This window comes from Salminus brasiliensis, chromosome 3 (assembly GCF_030463535.1).
Source record: "Salminus brasiliensis chromosome 3, fSalBra1.hap2, whole genome shotgun sequence".
Lineage (NCBI taxonomy): Eukaryota > Metazoa > Chordata > Actinopteri > Characiformes > Bryconidae > Salminus > Salminus brasiliensis.
Genome location: NC_132880.1, coordinates 23,676,862 through 23,697,750, shown reverse-complemented (window position 1 = coordinate 23,697,750; position 20,889 = coordinate 23,676,862). Strand labels below are relative to the sequence as shown.

General features: G+C 42.0%; 1 protein-coding gene across 1 annotated transcript; it reads right to left on the bottom strand.

Moving 5' to 3' along the window:
* Nucleotides 1-1,713: 1,713 nt before the first annotated feature.
* On the bottom strand, nucleotides 1,714-17,314 carry rit1 (Ras-like without CAAX 1). The gene is made up of 6 exons (XM_072675628.1): nucleotides 17,185-17,314; nucleotides 9,712-9,801; nucleotides 8,285-8,341; nucleotides 7,444-7,517; nucleotides 6,438-6,629; nucleotides 1,714-4,065 (listed from the first exon to the last, which is right to left on the bottom strand). The coding sequence occupies exons 2-6, from the start codon at nucleotides 9,791-9,793 to the stop codon at nucleotides 3,835-3,837; spliced, it is 636 nt and encodes a 211-aa protein (XP_072531729.1). The 5' UTR covers nucleotides 9,794-9,801; nucleotides 17,185-17,314; the 3' UTR covers nucleotides 1,714-3,834.
* Nucleotides 17,315-20,889: the final 3,575 nt, after the last annotated feature.

Sequence of the window (20,889 nt, the reverse complement as noted above, 5' to 3'; positions counted from 1 at the left end):
AGTGAACGACGGAGCCGGCTCCTGATTGTGAGCCAGTTTTTTGTTTTCTGTTAAAGCCACACGTGATTGGTCAAGATGTGCGGCGGTGTGGGCGGGAGGGGAGGGGTTACAGACACACGCGGTGTCAGCACACTGAGCACAGTACAGAAGAGAAGGAGGGTGGATCTCCCGCCAAGTTCTCTTGGGGGACAGGACAGTGCGCTTTACACAGTCAGTATAAGAAACATTTTATATAACTTATGTTTTTTAAATTAATTTCGTAATACTTTGATTTAAGCAACAATAAATATAAGGGGCTCACTTTCTTGAGCTGAAAGAGCCGGCTCTTTTTAGTGAGCCGAGCCAAAAGAGCCGGAATTCCCATCACTATTAAGAACCGAATCATCGAGACGGAATCGTTCTTTAAACTGATTCGAACCTCCATGCTCTGCTCGCTCATCATCTATTTTCTAATTATTTCAACAGCAGCATGTTTAGGTGGCGCTGCACTAGACTATCTGTATTTTACTGCCCTACTGGCATAACTAATATTATGTCTGGTGTTGCACTGATACTGTACTAATGCGCAGATACTGGCACATTATTGGTATCTGCAATAGAGAGCACCAATACCGTGAAGCTTACTGATGTCCTACATTTTATTTTTGATTTTTTTACATAGACCATTTTGGACCAATTATTACCATTAAACAGGCATTTAATGGAACTTTTACATTTACAGCACTTTTTCTTTCCATGTGGTGTTTTTTTTTCTGGTTGACTTAGCTGAATGTGAAATTGCTGAATAAGCACTTCTTGTTTGGTATATATATATATATATATATATATATATATATAGAGGTAAAAAAGGAAAAAGTGATATCGGTGCATCCCTAATTATATTTCGGATTTCATCTATTTGTCACAGGTAACGATTTCAAATACTCTCACAAAATGTAATTAAACACGGGGAATTAAACATGTTCCCTTGTGTTAAGGGGAACACAAGGAAACACAAAACACTCCTCCCTTAGTGCGATTCTTCAGTGGGTGAGCAAAATCATTATGTCCATTTAAAAGTTTGTATGCAAAAATGAAGGTCATCCTTTGAAGACAAAAATGCTTCCCCTGGGGTTTCAAACTCACCAGCTTCTTCATAAACCCCCGGTGAAGTGTGTTGAGGTTAGGTGTGCCAATGTGGCATATTTCTGAGGTGATAAAGGAATGGGACATGGAAGGCCTATACTACTTTAAAATATACAGCATACTCTACTTGGGACAAATGTATTGGGACACCTGCTCAATCATGGATTCTTTGTTGGAGAAACTGTCTCCACTGTCCAGGGAAGAACGTTTTCAACTAGATTTTGGAGGAGCGTTGGTGTGAGGATTTGATTGCCTTCAGCGACAAGTCATACCAAACTCATCCCAAACGTATCGGTTAGAGCACCAGTTCTTTCACTGCTCCACGGCTCAATGCCAGCTCACAGCAAAAGGCACCAAGTACCAAGACGTTCATGTTTATCTGTTCGAAGGAGTCTAGACAGGCTGCGTGTGTATGTAGCTGAGTGCGTTCCTTAGAAGGGGTGTCCGCAAACTTTGGACACAAGAGTGTATAAACATGGCTGTCCAATTTGAAAGGCTGTTTGAATTAATACCATGATCTGCCATCAGGGGGCACGAGGAGATTTCTAAAATAAAAACAAAAGCGTTGCCAGGCCACAAAACACTTGGTTAAACTCATCTACGTCCATTTTATTCCAGAATCTCTGATGAAAATAAATTAAGGAAAATAAAGTATTCATGATCGCACAATTAAGAAAAACAAACAAAAAAAAATCTCACACTTGAAGAACAAAAAAAGTCTGTCATTTGCAGGACTCTCAGCAAGAGCCACATATGCCATTCGGATCTTATGTGTAGTAATTGCACAACGTGGGAAAGAGGGAAAGCGATTACGAATATAGTCACATTCATATGCCATTCTGGGAGAGGTACGGTGTCCTTCAATCCACCGACTACGATTACTCTACAACAGTAACAGCTGGCATCTCTGAAACCTCTACTGTAAATCCATCTCTATTGTGTTCTATTGAGTCCATTAATCTTTCTCTGTGTGCATGGCTGGACTTTCCCAGTGTGTGTGTGTGTGTGTCCTCCGCAAGCCCCTCTGCAACACAGCTCTATCCCTATCGAGACACATCCACCCGCACTGCAAACAAACTGCAGTCCACAGATGCAAAGCAAACACGCCCTGGGCTCTGGCTTTGGACAGAAAAACACAACTAGGATGAAAGGATAGTTCTACAGAATCTATTGTTCTCTCAGCTAAGCCAACCAGCTCGGCTCCACGTCGCCGAGAACCTCCCACCCATCGAGCTCAGCCCACGTTTCACCTGCACTGGAAAATACAAATACGCAGAATACGCCTGAATCAAATGTGTGCATGGTGTGCGACTGAGAGACAGAACTGCATGGATGAGTTTTGCCCACATGGAAATGACGTACACCTACATTCAGCACTTTTATTTAATCCAGGCTGTCCCTCTCCATCTATTGCCTCCGCCTCTCACGCCTCACATTCTGCCTTCTCACTTTCTGCTCTCCTTTCTACGATTCCTTAAACCTTCTATGGGCCTATGCCACTGTGCAAAACTCAGAGAACACCCTTCGCCTGTGTAGCGTCCAGTCAGAACACAGAATCCTGGTTTTTTGAGCATTCGGTTCTTTGGGACCTCCCAAACAGCTTTACTCTATGATTTTGAGGTCTGGACTCTGGGCTAGTTAGTGCATAGTTGTGTTTAGGAACAGGAGCAGCTCTGTTTGCTTTCCTCATCAAGACCTGCTTAAGCAGTTGGTGTAGGGTGAAGACTAGCACATGCTTTCTCTGATACATGTGAAGTCAGCCATTGCCTCTTTTCAAACTACCTCCAATCAGGAGGACAGCACTGACTCCCTAGCTCCCCGAAACATCAGCTAACAGACTCCCAGGCTGGCCAACATCACACAAAGTTTCATGGGGGGGAAAGCACAATCCTCCCATTCGGAAAGAGCACGGCCAATTGTGCTCCCTCGGGCTCTGGCTGCTGATGGCAAAGCAGCTAAACCTGGGATTCGAACTGGTGATCCTCAGATTGACTGGAAATGCAACAAATGAAGGGTCTCTGACTTCTGCACCGTCCTGTATATCTCTTTGTTCTTCACCTCAAGCCATCAACATCTTTCATTCAGGTCCCCACAACTTTCTTATTGTCTGTTCTTTAATTCGAGGTACTAGTTCTCCTGAAAGTCCTCAAACCTCAAAAACTGCTGCTCACATGCCGAAGAAAGACGCGACTGTCAAGTTCAATACTTTTTTCCACTAAGTACTACAGTATAAATAAGAAGTCAGCCTATGAGCCTATGTAACAGTAAACAGCCTTTACATATGACGACTGCAAGTGTGTGTCCTGCACATACGAGGCTGGCTGGTGTCTGATCGACAAAATGAAAACGATTGGAGTGCTTAATCAATCTTATTAAATCATGTACGCTACCTACGTCAACAGTTCACAAGACCACTCTTTACGAGCTGGCAGTAAGAGGACTACAGAGGGGGGGGGGGGGGGGGGGGTATGGGGCTGGAAGTGACGCACTGAACAATTTCCACATGAATACAAATTCACATCAATATAATTATTGCCAAAAAATAGGTAAACTAAAATGTCAGAGCAGTGCTGATGTAATACATTGCATTCACGTGGGAAATTATGTCTCAATCTATAGGTCAATGCGCCACTTTTTTTTGGGAAGAACACCAAGAACAGTAATGTCCTCTTCCTCGCCTTAGAGGACCACAGTATCCCATCAACTCCATCAGTGCTCGGACTGTTGTTTCTTGTGAAACGGTGCTTTCAGGCGGCTCCAGAACGAGTGTGAGCGGCGGCTCTTTCTTTCATTCCCCCGCACCACCTCGGCCTCCTTCTGCCGAATCTGACGCACCAGGGCAGCGAAGACTTCATCAATGTAGTAGCGGAACGCTGCCGACGTCTCGAAAAACGGACACTGGAATTCCCTTGCCAGCTCTTTTCCTTCCTCTATTGACACCTAGGGGAGAAAAACAAAGGAAATGCAAGGTCCATTCACTAGCCACTTCCTTAGAAACGCCTACCTTGTGCTTTCACACACTGGCCAATTTTTTAGAAACACCTAGCTTGTACGTCCATGCACTAATCACTTTATTAGTGCTTCCACTCGAATGGCCACTTTCTTAGAAAGCCTAGCGTGTGCTTAATAAAGTGGCACTGCAAGCTGCAATGGTAGTGTTCATGGAAGTGTGTGTGTGTGGTGCTGGTACTAGTGTGTAGGGCACAGTGGGGGTGCTGCTGGGTTGTAAACACATCACTGTCACTGGAGAGTGGGTCAACCATCCACAAAATCTAGGAAAAGAGCAACTCTAGGGTCCAAACTACAGTCTCCAAATATATACTAGGTGGAGAAGCTACAAAAGAGTGGTTTATGATAAAATGGCCAGGGAGTGGATATAATACGTTTTGTTTGGAGTGTATTTATCCTACTGTCAGACTATTTATCCCTGAGTTATGTGGAAAGATAGGGACACCCCTTGAGAACCTTTGCATTTTTAATAGATAGGTAAACATCTGGACAATTGAAGAAATGCCCAAAAGTTGTGTGTAAAATTTAATTAATAAAAAAAGAATAGGTGCAGCACACCAGTAGAACATTATTAGAGGGGATTTTGGAGGAGCCGGTCTTATTTTAATCTCATACATTTAGTTTAGGTTGCTCTTGATTTGGTAAAGTGAGAGTTATTACCATGGTGAGATCCAAAGAGCGGTCTGAGGCCTTCAGAAAGAAGGTTGTAGATGCAGATGAGTCTGGGAAGGGGTTTAAAACCCCTGTCCGCAAAATAATTTACAAGTGCAACGACTGCCAACATGGCCAGATCAGGCTGTCCTAGCAAGTTCAGTCCAACAGCAGACCACAAAATGAGTAAAGAAATCTCAGAGAATCCTAAAAATGTCATCACAGGATCTACAGGTAGCTCCTACCACAGCTGAAGTCAAAGTACAGCATCTGCCATCAGGAATAGACCACACACATTTGAGGTGAGCAAAAAGGAAAGCCTTGCTGTCAAAGAAAACACCAGAGCAAGACTAAAGTTTTCCAGAGAACACCTAGACCAAGATCTGGACATCTGGAACAGTGTGATCTGGACAAATGAATCCATTGAATTATTTGGGACAAGTTTGGCGAGAAACCAGACACAGCATTAGAGCAGAAGAACCCAGAGGTGGAGATGTCATGGCTTGGGGCTGCTTTTCTGCAGGGTCTGGAGATCTCTCCAACTTAGAATCCACTAAGAAAAGGGCGCTTGAGGAAAATGTGAGCATCGGTCTAAAAACTAAAGCTGAAACATCGCACAGCTGAAAGATTTCTGCATGGAGGAGTGGGAAAACCGTTCTCCCAGACTGGTTGATCATTCTAGGAAACATCTAACCGAAGTTATTTCAGTCGAGGGGCAAAATGCCAGCTATTCGTTATGCCACAGTCAGGATGCAGACCCAAGTGCAGAGAGGAAAACCTGTAAGGGCAGGTCTTAAGTGATGCAAGGAATGTGATGTGGCTAATGTGACTGTGGGTGTTTTTGTGCACAGTGGGAGGAAAGTTACTTCCTGCCAGATTTGAGACATTACTTCAGTTTTATTGGTTCAATAATATAATTTAAGTAAAGATCAAATGTCCAGATGTTTTCATGGGGTGTCCCTACTTTTTAGTCCATCTGCCTCAACCTTATATGTGCAGTGCTGCTAGAACATTTGTAAACCCTTTCCAATTTTCTGTATTTCTGCAGTTTTCTGTATATCTAGTTCTAAAACTACATGAAACTAAACAAATAATGCAATAGCATGTTAGTTTTTACATTTCTTTTGTTTAGCAAAATGATTTAACCTTAAATAATCTGTAAGCAAAAGGGTTGTCCATATAACTTTTATATTTATAGGTTCATCTGCCTCAAACTGTCCTATACTATTGGCTGTACTTCTCTACAGGGACTAGACGATCTGTGCAACTTAGTTGCACAGCCGAATGCATTCGTTAGAAGGGGTGTCCACAAACATTTGTATTTTGTACATGTATATTGTATTTTGCATTTGGTGTATCTAAAGATATTTGTGAAATATGTAGAGATTTGAGTAATTTCGCTCAATAAATAAATATAAAAACTAAAATATCTGTTGAATCAGGTTCTCTTTATCTAGTATTTGTGATTAGATGATAGAGCTGATCAGATCTGAGGTTATGCAGGAATTAAAAAAGGGTTCACAAACATTCTAATGACACCATAAATATACTAACGTTTAAAATCACACATCTGTTTAAAGATTTGACCACCACTTTCGAAATATGATGCTTAATGATGCATTTATCTGCAACTATACAAACCGTATGTATACCTGTCTGAGGTGAGCCAGGTCCGATTTGTTCCCCACAAGCACGACAGGTGTGTCCACGGTGCGGCGGACGCGGTAGATCAGCTCCTTGAAGTGACGGGCTTCCTGAAAGCTGCGGCGGTCCGTTATGGAGTAGGAGATGATGAAGCCTTCTCCAGCTCTCATGTACTGATCCCGCATGGCTGTGAACTCGGCCTGCACACACCAACAGCTACAGTCATCACACACACACAATCAGCAGGTGGTGTGTTATCTATAAATGCTTAAATTGCTAAGCCCTTAAACTGCACCTTCTCAGCAAATACTAAAAAGAATGTGTTAGTTCTGCAGTTCTGAGAGTAAAGTACTAAAACTCTTCTCCAGCTCACTGCTCTGACCACCACCCATATAATATCTGGTCATCTGTGATCCTGTGGTCATAAATTGACCAGTGGGGAGCTGATAAACTGTGCAGCAGCACATCATAAAAACTGGGAACCAACTAAAAAAACGACTAAAATAGAACACAGTATTACTGTTTCTTATATAATATGATCATTTTAAATGTATCGATATTTGACCAAATCTCTCAATTTTCTCTCATTATTGCAACACAAACATCAAAATAAAGCAAAAAAGGTCAACATAAGAACCAAAAATCCCCAACAACTGGTAATAAGACACAAATATGTGGACACGCTGCTGTAATGATAATGCCAAAATAAAAATAAATGAAAATGAAATTGAAAAATATACATTTTAAACAGCCTGTGATCAAATACAGCATGTTTAATTTACTACTAAATGACATGAATACTATGGACAGTGTTAAAGGACACAGTCTGAGGCTGTTCTGTACAAATGACCCACATAGGCTGTGTACAGGGCCCTATACTGTTCAACTACATAAGGAAAATGCAGCTCATACAATGGCAAAGGTGTGTATGAGCCTCTGCACTGACCTAATTTCGCTAACCCTTGCTTCTTTTATTTCCCTTCTGTGCTTGTTTTTTTCCCCTCTCCTGCCTACCTGTCCTGCTGTGTCCAAGATGTCCAGGTTTGCAGGCTCGTCGTCTATGCGTATCTGCGTCTTGTACGCGTCCTCTGATCAGCAGGAGAAAGAAACATGGATGGTGCATTGTTTTCATTCTACAGTCTCTACAGTTTGTGAGGAGTTTAAAAAAATAATAATACTGTATCAAAATAATGAAATTCATATCAGATTACGGTGAAATCTGAGATATTGATGCATTTTTCAGTAATAACATAAAGTACTGTAGCATACAGTAACTATACAGCCCACTATAGCTCAGCAGTTATTACTGTATTTTCAGTGGGAGCAGCTTTTTTTTAAACAGGTTCATTATTTGTTAGGGAAATAATGCAACAGCCTGATCAGCCATTTGTGGAGGAGGACGCTTTACAGTCCCATGAAACGACATACAACCTGCATAAAACAGCGTAATGAGAGCATGCAGTGGATGGAAATGCATTATTAACATCCTCTAATAAAGTGCATTAATGCCAGCTTTCATCGCCCCTACCCGCTCCACTCACAAAGGGTCTGATAATTAGCTGTTAACTAATCAGGTATGTTAATGCACAGGAAACACGGACGCCATGGAACGCGGTCAACTTCTCGCAGCAGTTTTAAAGGTGTCGTAGGCAAAGTAGGCCCCTATGTAGTCAATCAGCTAAGACATGTTCATTGTTTGAAGTTTGCTCCTTCATATTTACACTGAAGCTGCCAGGATAATGTAGCTAACAAACAATGGAAGCTTATGTGGTTTCTGACACTGTGTATGTCAAACACCAAACACGTCTTGGCTTTAAGGAGGTAGTGGTAGATGTAGTGTTTTATACTTTCTCACCTATGGTCGGGTCATGGTCCTCAGGAAACCGGTGGCTGATAAACTGCATGATGATGGCTGGGGGGTAGAAAAGAGAGGGGGGGGGGGAGTTTTTTTTTTCTACATAATCCAGGTGTTCTTACACACAAAGAGAGTAAGTGAATGCCCCTGCCTCTCTAATCCTTGTTCCGCCCCTTTAGCAAACAGCTCATCTGCTGACTCTACCCCACCCTCCTGGACACAGACAGGCTCACACACAGAAGCATATTTGCTTATATTAGGATGCCCCATATATGTATCTATATATAACAATAATAGGCCTCATATGTATTATATGTTTACATATCTATATGTAACAATATCTGTCATATGTATTATTTATGTAAGTATCTATATGCAACAATAATATGGCTCATATGTATTGCATAGGTAAGAATCTACACTACACTACAACAATAACATGCCCTGTATTATATATGTAAGTATGTATATGTATTGTATATATCATCATTGCGGTAATACACAGTATATGTAAGTACCTATATGTGATTATTTGTATGTACTGCATGTAATAATAATAAATAAATAAATAATAATAATAATGCTGTATATGTATTATAGACTTTGATTCATTTTATTGGTTAAGCCCTGCCATCCTGAAAATGTATGAAAACAAACACACACACACACTCACACATTCACACACTCACACGCTCACACACTGCTTTATTCACCTTCTCTGTCCTGTTCCCATGGAGACAGGCAGTAAAATAAAGTAAAAATATCTGTCACCTGAAAGTTCCTCCTGCAGTGCAACCATACACATATCTTTACCAGATGAAGCCTATCTGTGGCAACAGACTTGGGGGTGGTGGTTGCTAGGTGACTCCCTAACGACCAGTGTCTGATTCCCTAATGACCAGGCCGAGCAGAAGCCTCTGACTGAGAGCCACCGCCCAGCGTCAGTGTGTGTGTGTGTGTGTGTGTGTGTGTGTGCATATGCTCGTGTGCACGTGAAGGACATCTCATGTTGAAACAAACCATTCTAACCACAACAGCAGTCAGCACAGGACCGAGAAAAGGAGGGGGGGGGGGCTAGTGTAAATTAGGGTTGCACAATATGGACGACAGAAAGATATAGAGTGTGATATGTCTCATTTCAAAAAGACACAGCGATCAATAATCAGATATTTTTAAAAATGAATGACAGGCTCATTTACATACTGCAGTCACTAAGGACTACATTGCAATAATGATTAACGAGCAGTACACTGTGCAGCCCTGATACTAAGCAAGGCTTCAAAATATGAGAGAGCGTATAACAGGCACAGACTGTGTTTGGTTGAGGGGGCGGGGGCTATAGCCGGAGGGAGGGAGAGAGAGAGAGAGAGGGAGAAAGAGAGAGAGAGAAAGAGAGAGAGAGAGAGAGTTACTCTTTAGTTACTCACCACTCTTGCCCACTCCTCCCTCCCCCAGCATCACCAGTTTATACTCGCGGGAGTGAGAGCCAGTGCCCCGCGAAGACTCCATCAAAACAACTGCAACACACACACAAACACACACACACACACACACACACACACACACACACACATTTTTGTCAGTGCCATACCAAATAAACACAAACAGTTACAAAAAAAACGATATAGTAAAACATTGCATATTATATAACACTATAATACTGCATATTGCAAATACAGCAGACGCTAGAAGCTGCTACACGTTCTCCCTCTGCAACCAGGCCAGTTAAAAATACGAAAAAATAAGCAAGGTCAGATGAGGACATGCAAAAAGAGGTAGTAGGAGAAAGCGCACCGCAGTACAGAGAGAACATATGGGCTTAGAGAGTAGTGCATGTACAGGGTGGGCCATTTATATGGATACACCTAAATAAAATGGGAATGGTTGGTGATACTAACTTCCTGTTTGTGGCACATTAGTATATGGGAGGGGGGAAACTTTTCAAGATGGGTGGTGACCATGATGGCCATTTTGAAGTCGGCCATTTTGGATCCAACTTTAGTTTTTTCAATGGGAAGAGGGTCATGTGACACATCAAACTTATTGAGAATTTCACAAGAAAAACAATGGTGTGCTTGGTTTTAACGTAACTTTATTCTTTCATGAGTTATTTACAAGCTTACATTACATTACAAGCAAGAAAGTATGTTGATGTCTGGTGAACGCAGTACCCAGGTCACTGCAGCAGATTTCGCCCATCGCCCATGCTACAGTTAGCAAACTGCTTGCCAAGTTTTGTGAAACTGGTTCAGTGTTGGATTTGCCAAAATGTGGACGCATGAAAACTGTCACTAATGAAGAAACATCAGTGGCTGTCCTAGCTTCATTCAGCAAGAGCCCACAGCGTAGCACTCGCCGCATGTCACTGGAGAGTGGCATCAGTCGAACATCCCTTCGGCGCATATTAGCTACTCACAAATGGCACCCTTACAAACTCCAGCTGCTGCAGCATCTCAACGAGGACTGAATTTGCAGAATGGGCAAAACAAAAATTGGGACAGGACCCTCAGTTTACACAGAACATTTTGTTCAGTGATGAGGCAAACTTTTATGTAAATGGTGAAGTTATAGATCCCTCCAAGACAGTTGGAACACAAAAATTGATGGTATGGTGTGGTATATGGGGTACAAAGATAGCGGGGCCATTCTTCATCAATGGAAACCTCAAGGCCACTGGATATTTGAAATTGCTACATGATGATGTGTTTCCCTCTGTATGCACTGAAGCTGGCACGTTCCCAGAGTTTTTCCAGCAAGATGGTGCACCACCACATTATGGGTGTCAGGGTCCGAGCATTCCTAGATGAACAGTTTCCTGGAAAGTGGATTGGTCGTTGTGGACCAGTTGAATGGCCCCCAAAGTCTCCTGATCTGACCCCCTTAGACTTTTATCTTTGGGGTCATCTGAAGGCAATTGTCTATGCTGTGAAGATGCTGTGAAGAAACCAAGCACACCATTGTTTTCCTTGTGAAATTCTCAATAAGTTTGATATGTCACATGACCCTCTTCCCTTTGAAAAAACTAAAGTTGGACCCAAAGTGGCCGACTTTAAAATGGCCACCATGGTCATCACCCATCTTGAAAAGTTTTCCCCCTCCCATATACTAATGTGCCACAAACAGGAAGTTAATATCACCAACCATTCCCATTTTATTTAGGTGTATCCATATAAATGGCCCACCCTGTAGACTAGAGTGAGTGAGCGAGGTGCATGTAGACTAGAGCGAGTGAGCGAGTGAGCGAGGTGCATGTAGACTAGAGCGAGTGAGTAAAGTGCATGTAGGCTGGAGTGAGTGAGCAAAGTGCATGTAGACTAGAGCGAGTGAGTAAAGTGCATGTAGACTAGAGCGAGTGAGTAAAGTGCATGTAGACTAGAGTGAGCAAAGTGCACGTAGACTAGAGCGAGTGAGTAAAGTGCATGTAGACTAGAGCGAGTGAGTAAAGTGCATGTAGACTAGAGCGAGTGAGTAAAGTGCATGTAGACTAGAGTGAGCAAAGTGCACGTAGACTAGAGCGAGTGAGTAAAGTGCATGTAGACTAGAGTGCATGTAGACTAGAGCGAGTGAGTAAAGTGCATGTAGGCTGGAGCGAGTGAGCAAAGTGCATGTAGACTACAGTGCATGTAGACTACAGTGCATGTAGACTACAGCGAGTGAGCAAAGTGCATGTAGACTAGAGTGCATGTAGACTAGAGCGAGTGAGCAAAGTGCATGTAGACTAGAGCGAGTGAGCAAAGTGCATGTAGACTAGAGTGAGTGAGCAAAGTGCATGTAGACTAGAGTGCATGTAGAATAGAGCGAGTGAGCAAAGTGCATGTAGACTAGAGTGCATGTAGACTAGAGCGAGTGAGCAAAGTGCATGTAGACTAGAGCGAGTGAGCAAAGTGCATGTAGACTAGAGTGAGTGAGCAAAGTGCATGTAGACTAGAGTGCATGTAGACTAGAGCGAGTGAGCAAAGTGCATGTAGACTAGAGTGAGTGAGCAAAGTGCATGTAGACTAGAGTGCATGTAGACTAGAGCGAGTGAGCAAAGTGCATGTAGACTAGAGTGCATGTAGACTAGAGCGAGTGAGCAAAGTGCATGTAGACTAGAGCGAGTGAGCAAAGTGCATGTAGACTAGAGTGAGTGAGCAAAGTGCATGTAGACTAGAGTGCATGTAGACTAGAGCGAGTGAGCAAAGTGCATGTAGACTAGAGTGCATGTAGACTAGAGCGAGTGAGCAAAGTGCATGTAGACTAGAGCGAGTGAGCAAAGTGCATGTAGACTAGAGTGCATGTAGACTAAAGCGAGTGAGCAAAGTGCATGTAGACTAGAGTGCATGTAGACTAAAGCGAGTGAGCAAAGTGCATGTAGACTAGAGTGCATGTAGACTAGAGTGCATGTAGACTGGAGCGAGTGAGCAAAGTGCATGTAGACTAGAGTGCATGTAGACTGGAGCGAGTGAGCAAAGTGCATGTAGACTAGAGTGAATGTAGACTAGAGTGCATGTAGACTAGAGTGAATGTAGACTAGAGTGAATGTAGACTAGAGCGAGTGAGCAAAGTGCATGTAGACTAGAGTGAATGTAGACTAGAGTGCATGTAGACTAGAGTGAATGTAGACTAGAGTGCATGTAGACTGGAGCGAGTGAGCAAAGTGCATGTAGACTAGAGTGCATGTAGACTAGAGTGCATGTAGACTAGAGCGAGTGAGCAAAGTGCATGGAGACTAGAGTGCATGTAGACTAGAGTGAATGTAGACTAGAGTGCATGTAGACTGGAGCGAGTGAGCAAAGTGCATGTAGACTAGAGTGCATGTAGACTAGAGTGCATGTAGACTAGAGTGCATATAGACTAGAGCGAGTGAGCAAAGTGCATGTAGACTAGAGTGAGTAAAAATGAACCCTCCATCACCATATTACTTATGAATATTCATACTGACCCTAATACAACACTATTTTAAGGGCACTTAAGACCATTTTCAGAGTGGTGAGAACGTGACCTTAAGCTACCCATCAGCAACGTGTCATCAAACCTGCCATTCTGCCCCTTCTGTCCCCGTACGCATCAGCTCTTCCACAGCAGGATCAATATTCACTCATAAGATCGTTCGTTTTCATTTTCCCCTGCCTGAAATCAAAGTATCTAATCTTTCTGGTACCTCAGCAGTCGCGACATGCCCTCACTCTCTCACAACAGGCAAGTTAAAAATAAGCAAATAAGCAAGGTCAGATGAGGACAAGCAAAAGAGGTAGTAGGTGAAAGCGCACAGCAGTACAGAGAGAACACATATGTAAATAAATACACCCAGTACAAAGACATCATGAATATTCTATCAGATCATATGTCTTATGAATATTCATACTGACTCGGACCACTTAAGCCCATTATCAAAATAATGCTCCCTGCAAATTCATCATTTCAACCCTTGACAACAATTTCCAAACCACCAGGAAAATTGTGAATCTGGCAACCCTGCAGAGAAAACATCCAGCCAGTAAACTGTACGCATGATGAAAACCAGTGACCCTGGAGCTTAAATGCCCTTCAGTTTTCATACTGTTTAATACAGTTTCACCTTCACGACCGCTTTCAGACAGTTACTGCGGTTTCACTAACATGTCCTTGTGTGTCACACTAAGACTGCAGGTGTGCTGCCCTCCCTGCTTCAGTTTTTGAGGGCCAAATGAGCCAATGCCTGCTGTAGTTAGCGCCTATGGCAGTTCCTGATCAATTCAAAGAAGCTAATGAAACTTTTTATTGTAGATACTTAATAATTAATAGTAATTACTTCATAATTTGTCAGGGATATAAAATCATTTATAGAAACCACTGAATAATTAATAGTGAACACTGAATAATTCTTAGTAGATGAAGAATATATCATAGATAATGAATAATTAATTAACAATAAGTCATAATTGATAAGGAATCATTAATAGTAGATACTGAATAATTAATAGCAGATAATAAATCTGCTATTAATACTGAATAAGTCATATTAGATCAGGAATATTTCATAAATACTGAATAATTAATTGTGGATACTGAATTATTCTTATTAGATAAGGAATATTTCATAAACACTGATTCATTCTTGTTAGATAAAGAATAATTCATAGATACTGAATATTTAATAGTAGATACTAAATAATTAATTGTGGATATGGCAGTTCCTAATCAATTTAAAGAAGCTACTGAAACTTTTTATTGTAGATACTTAATTAATTAATAGTAATTACTACATAATTTGTCAGGGATATAAAACAATTTATAGAAACTGCTGAATAAGTAATAGTGGACAATTAATAATTCTTTAAAAAGTAGATAGAGAATATTTCATAGATACTGAATAAATAATAATTAATTCATGAATAAGTCATAGTAGATAATAATTAATAGTAGATACTGAATAATTAATTGTGGCTAATGAATATTTCATAGATACTATATCATTCTTATTAGATAAGAAATATTTCATAAATACTGATTCATTCTTATTAGATAAAGAATAATTCATAGATACTGAATAATTCACAGTAGTTACAATAATTATGATAATCTTACAGTTTAAGAGGTATATATAAAATCTAATTAGACCTATTCTTGTGTTTTCCATTATTAAACGCATAATACAAATGCGGGGAAAAAAAAGACATCAGGGTCTTACAGTCAGTCTTACACATGCAAGTTCAGCAGTAGCCAAAGCCACAATTACCCAAAGTCACTCTGAGCTCTTGTATGAGAAGGCTGTTCATAGTGTGCTGAACTGATTGGTCCAGATAAATCCCCGTCTCCTTCATACTGAAGTCCTCATTGTGTAGAGCATTATCTAGTCAAAGAGTTATTTGACATTTTCTTCACTTTCATGCCCTGCACTGCATGTGCGTGTGTGTGTGTGTATACCTCTTTGGCCATACTGTGGCAGTATTAATGTCCCTTTATGAGGTCAACGGGGTATAGCTGTAGCCATAACCACGAGTGCAGCTTGCATGCACGTGTTTTTGGGGGTTTTTCTTTTTTTTGCATGCATGCCGTTGTCTGTAATGTGTGACCATGTCCTTTTATAGCATGTCTGAGTGTGTGCGTTTGACACTAGTGGCAAAGTTAGGAGCAGTAGAGGAAGTGACTCATTTGGCCGACATATTCATGTGACAATGTGATGCGTCCACTGGGCAGCTGCTACATTAACCACTGTCAGTAACACACATTTGCTTGCAGCACTGTGGGGGGATCAATACGTGAGGGCTGAACTGAACACTGCTATTGACTGATGCTGTAAAATGTGATCCATAAAGGCTGGTTCAGCACACATTCTACACTCGTCTACTGAAGCAATGGTAGATCAGGCCTATCCTTTGAGATCCATGAGTGTAGCTCTGGAACTCTGATGCTTTCAATGTTTACACACACACACACACCTATTAAACAAACTCATTACATATTGTCTAGTTATTACATGTCTGTGTTGTGCTGTGTTATACTGTATTGGTATGGATTTAAACACTGTGTCCACTCACTGTCCACTCTTATTAGACACTGCTACCAAGTTGCTCCACCCCATAGATGTCAAATCTGAGACTGAAGCTCATCTGTTGCCGCACAGTTTGTGATGGTCATCCTCGAGCCCCTCATCGGCGGTCACAGGACGCTGCCCACAGGTCACTGTTGGCTGGGTATTTGTGGTTGGTGGACTGTTCTCAGTCCAGCACTGACACTGAGGTGTTTAAACACTCCAGCAGCACTGCTGCGTGCGATCCACTCATACCAGCACGACACACACTAACACACCATCACCACGTCAGTGTCACAGCAGTACTGAGAAAGACCCACCACCTAAATAATAGCTGCTCTGTGGGGGGTCCTGCGAGGTCCTGACTATTGAAGATGGTCTGTGATGGGCCGAGTTTCAGGGGCATTCTCTGGCGTGATGGACCTCCATCCACTTTCTTTGGGATGGGCAGGAGTGACAGAGCTAATCATCCAACATCAGCACCTGACTTGAATGGGCTGAATGCAATCAAACCCTCACAGCAGATATCTAACATGCACAGCGACATAAGCCATAGAGGGCGTTATGGAGGAATGCCGAGGCAGCCTGCTCAGCTCTTCCCAGCTAAACTGCACCAGTCTGAGCCTCGAGTTGTAGCGAGAGGTCCTGGGCTGATCGGTCTAGGCCTCGTTCAGGATCAGCTCTGTGGATAGAGGCTGGAAAACGCTGCTTGCTCTTTCAGAGCAGCACTTTCCTCACTAATGGATTCATCCACGTAGCCCGAATGAGGAAACCTGGCAAAGACAATTCTTTATCAGTTCACTATTAAATAATTGTTTTTTTAAAGTGTTCAAAAGTTGGAAAAAGTTGAGGAATGAAATATGGAAAGTGTCTGAAATATGGAAAGTGTCTAAAGAGCAAGACCAGCATCGTGACCGCAGAGCGAAGAGAGACCCGATTGTTCGGCGAATTCAACAGACCTGCGTGTCCTACTGACGAAACCAGGCTATTTCTGACCAACGTGTACAGATTAAGCAGACTGTCTGATTCAAAGGAAGAGGACAAGTGACCAGAAAGTGTCATTTTAGCAGCTTAGGGTCGATAAAACACTCAACAGCTCAACAACAGCTTCAAAAACAGCACCAAGCCTCAAGTTCACAGCTCAGGCGCTGCAACCCCCCACCTCCTCCTCCTCCTCCTCCTCCTCCTCTCTCTGAGGCGGGTTAATACAGCCAAAAATGACACGAAACAAAGCTGAAGTTGCTCAGTTTACAAAAAACAACAACTTAATACTAAAAAAAAAAAAAACATTTAAAAATGATAAAACTATAAAAACTTCAAGAACTTTTGCAGTCATCGTCCACGACTCAGCTGTTGAGCTCGGTTGCTTCTCCACATTAAAAGCAGCTATTAGCTAGAGATGGCTCACCTTTGTCACGGTGTGTCAGTCTTCATGGTTCTCTCAGCAGTAACGCAGTTGATCATTTGATGGACGATTAATAAAAAGTACAATTCCTAAAGCTCCATTCTCACCCACTGTAAACACACACAGCCCCGTGAAGGGCGCAGTGCTGCTGCCGGGTCCTAAAGCCCGTGGGGTTATTCTCAGGGCCTCGGCTGGGAGGCTGGACCACTGTCGGACCTACCCGCTCCGATTCTTCCCAAGTTTCCATCGACTTTCAGCACAGTTTTCAGGTATAAAATAATAAAATAGGGTTATGTTCCATGCACTAACACTAAGGTATGTACTATATGCTAATCATAATAGTTATGCTAACTATTGCTAATCCATTTTGTACCAACAGGAAGCGATGAATGAGTTGCTATGCCAACATATGACCACCTCCTGCTGTTGTCACCACTGCACCATTCCCAATATGATGTAGGCCACGTTCGGACTGATGCACTTGGCAAGGATGGGAGGACGCTGTGCGGTATTTGTGCTATTGGAACAGCAGCGGTGGTGCGTAATGCATTCTGGGATATAGGATGAGGGTTGGCTAATTTGGCTAAATATATATATATATATATATATATATATATATATATATATATACAGTATATATATTTGCATATATATATATTTGCATTGTGGGCAATAGTGTCAAAACCATACTCACAAAATGACCGATAGTAATTGTGCATCATGGATTTTTGATTATATTACTACATGCTAATTAGCATGCAATTTGGACGCACCCTGACCTTTTTCCCAGCACCCTGTTTTCTTTATGTGATGTCACTTCCTGCAAAATAAGCACTGCCACTGCCACAAGATTTACTTCATTACTATAAAAAGGCATGCTTGAGATGTTTCCAGCTCTAATTTCCCACATGTCATTAATTCTGTATCTTTGGCTACTCAAACCACTTCTTCTGCTTTGCATCAGTGTATGTAAATGTTGACTCATGCGGCAATCCTATAGACTTCCTATAAATGTTTTTAAAATCTAGATCCTAGATTCTAGATTACACTCAGAGGAAGTCACAATAACTTTAATGCTGTTATTTGAAGGTTATTTCAAAAATGTTACATAGTGTTGCTTTAAACCAACGGCTGGCTTAAGGCCACAGAGACTGGGTGGTGGGTGGTGGGCCGTGCAATCTAGCTGTGGAACTAATGCATTTTTATATCAAAAAGGTTACACTGCTGTGCCTGTCATTTCCACTAGCATAATACACACTACAATAAGCATGCCACTACATAAACAAGCCTTAAGTCTTTTCTGCAGTACATAAAAAAGTAGCCTTTTTTTCTCTAAAGCGTCTTCTTTTTGAGATCTAATCAGATCTAATCAGGTTTATTTGTGTAACGCTTTTTACAACTGGTATCCTCCTCTGGCCAGAACTACTTATAACATATTTAAATATTTTAAATAACCAAATAAAACTGTGCTACTGCTCAGGTGTGCTGATACTAATATAATCATAGTAGAGATGTTAAGGATAATGAAAATAAGGGTGGTTAACAGAGGTTGTCATAATAATAGTCAATGCAAACTTTAACATAGTCGTTATATGTTAAGATAGCAGTGACAGGAGGGTGGGCAGCTGGTCTGACGCTGGTGGCTTGGGAGCATGGAGGTCAGTCTTGTGGGTAGGCAGCTGGCCTGATGCAGGTGCAGGGGAGCTCAGTGGTCAGTCTTCCAACAGGTCAGATCGGATAAGTGAGCAGTCATTAACTTCTTTATTGAGACTACTGCAGTCTACCTAAAAGGAGAGTGCCAGAAGGTAACACAGACACGGGAGCACAATTCCCTGTGTCACTCTGTCCATCTGCAACCTTTATCTAAAGGAAAACATTAATAACCAAAAGCTAACCAAAAGGCATTCTGAATTTTGGGAACTAGTAAGAATCCAGCACCCTGTGATCCAGTGATTGTGATAGTTCATAATAGGAAATGATCAAATAGTTGACATGAATTATGAATTATGTTCAGGATTACTTGTTATTACAGAAATAACAGTGTGCTTTAATGTGTGACAGCCATGCTTTTCAAATTCTATAAACCTTGCAGTCATTCCATGAGCACTGTACAATCACTTCATTATTCAGCCACCTCTATGAAGGGAATAGCGAATGAGCAGTTAGCAGTTACAGTCCCATGTTTGGTCTAGGGTTCTGTGGGATCAATTGCATGTGGAATCTGATGTTTAGGCCTATGAAGATGGAGAAAGGAGTGAGAAAATTATTCTTTTAAAGCTACACATCACATACATACAATAAGGCTGCTGCGTTAGCTAGTACCGCACTGGCAGAACCAAACTGAACAGCACCACCGAAAACAAAGATCAAAACTAAGTCACACTTCCCTGCTCTGAATCTAATTTGATTTTAGCCAAATAAATAAGTGAAATACTCTAAACTTCCTTGGTCAATAATCAAAAACGCACATGCTCGCACCCACCTGCTAGACAAGAGCACTCGAGCAGAAGACTCTGGAGACATGAGAGCTGAAAGGTGTAAATTTAATCTTGACAAGTACTGAGATGGGACAGATAAAACCTTTGGTGTAGGTCTCGTGGTCAGCCCAGGTCTTGCAACACACCGGGACTTAGGGCTCAGATCTGGATGCTGGATGAATTGAACCAGCTATGTTTAAGACAGAGAAATAACCAAATCCAGGCCTGGAACTGGGAGGAACCCTGCACTATAGGGTCACATAGGTCACTGTACAAACCCTAAACCTATACATACTGAAAAGATACAAAAGATACAAAAGACTACTGGTTTAGGCATAAGAGAGACAGAGAGAGACATATCATAAGCATTGATTTTGCTCTAAACTGAAGACAGCAGACCCTGCTGGGCCCTCCAGGGCCAGAACTGAAGGACCCAGATCTATGTAGACACTAGTAAGGTGCACATTACTGTGAGACGTAAGGAAAAAGCGAAGAGCAGGACATCAGGACATCAAATCAGTCAGCAACTACACTGATTTTATCATTATTAAATGTAGAAACGAGCACTACAGTCTTCACAACCTTCACCACATTCTCTACAACTGGGTCAGTACATGGTAACATACGCCCTGAGATAAGTGCGACGTGAAAGGTTGGCCCTCAGGCGGTCTTGTGGCTCTCATTTACTGTGGGAGGCATTCTGCTGGCATAGGTTTGGTCCACCTGTCCCTTTAGAGCACAGGGCCAGTGTAAACCTTCTGTCTGTATCATTAAAGAAGAAATGGTAGCATAGATGGACACAGAGTGAGTGCTTCTATATAAATACTAGTCTCTGGGATGCAGCCAGAGACTTTGGCCCTCATTACATAAACCCCCGGCCCGTTCTTCTTGGGCTCTACAGAGCTCACAGAGCTGACAGAGGGTTGTCTGCTTTGCACTTCCAAGAGCTAAATAAAGTCCCTCTGCTGCATAGGCCAAGACACTTATCTTTGTGTTGTATAGCGCAAGCAGGTGGCATCATCTTCAGGAACTTGTGGTGTAATGTGGTGCTGGTACCAGAGTGTATCAGGCAGTGATGCTGCTGGGGTTTGTACAGACCCCACAGATCAGGTTCACTGCTAGGTGCACAGTAGTCCATTCCTCAGAAAGATCCATCAAACCGCAGGCTTGCTATCCTTTATTACGGGATGGCTGAAACAACTGTGTGCATCAGCAAAATGGATCTACAAAG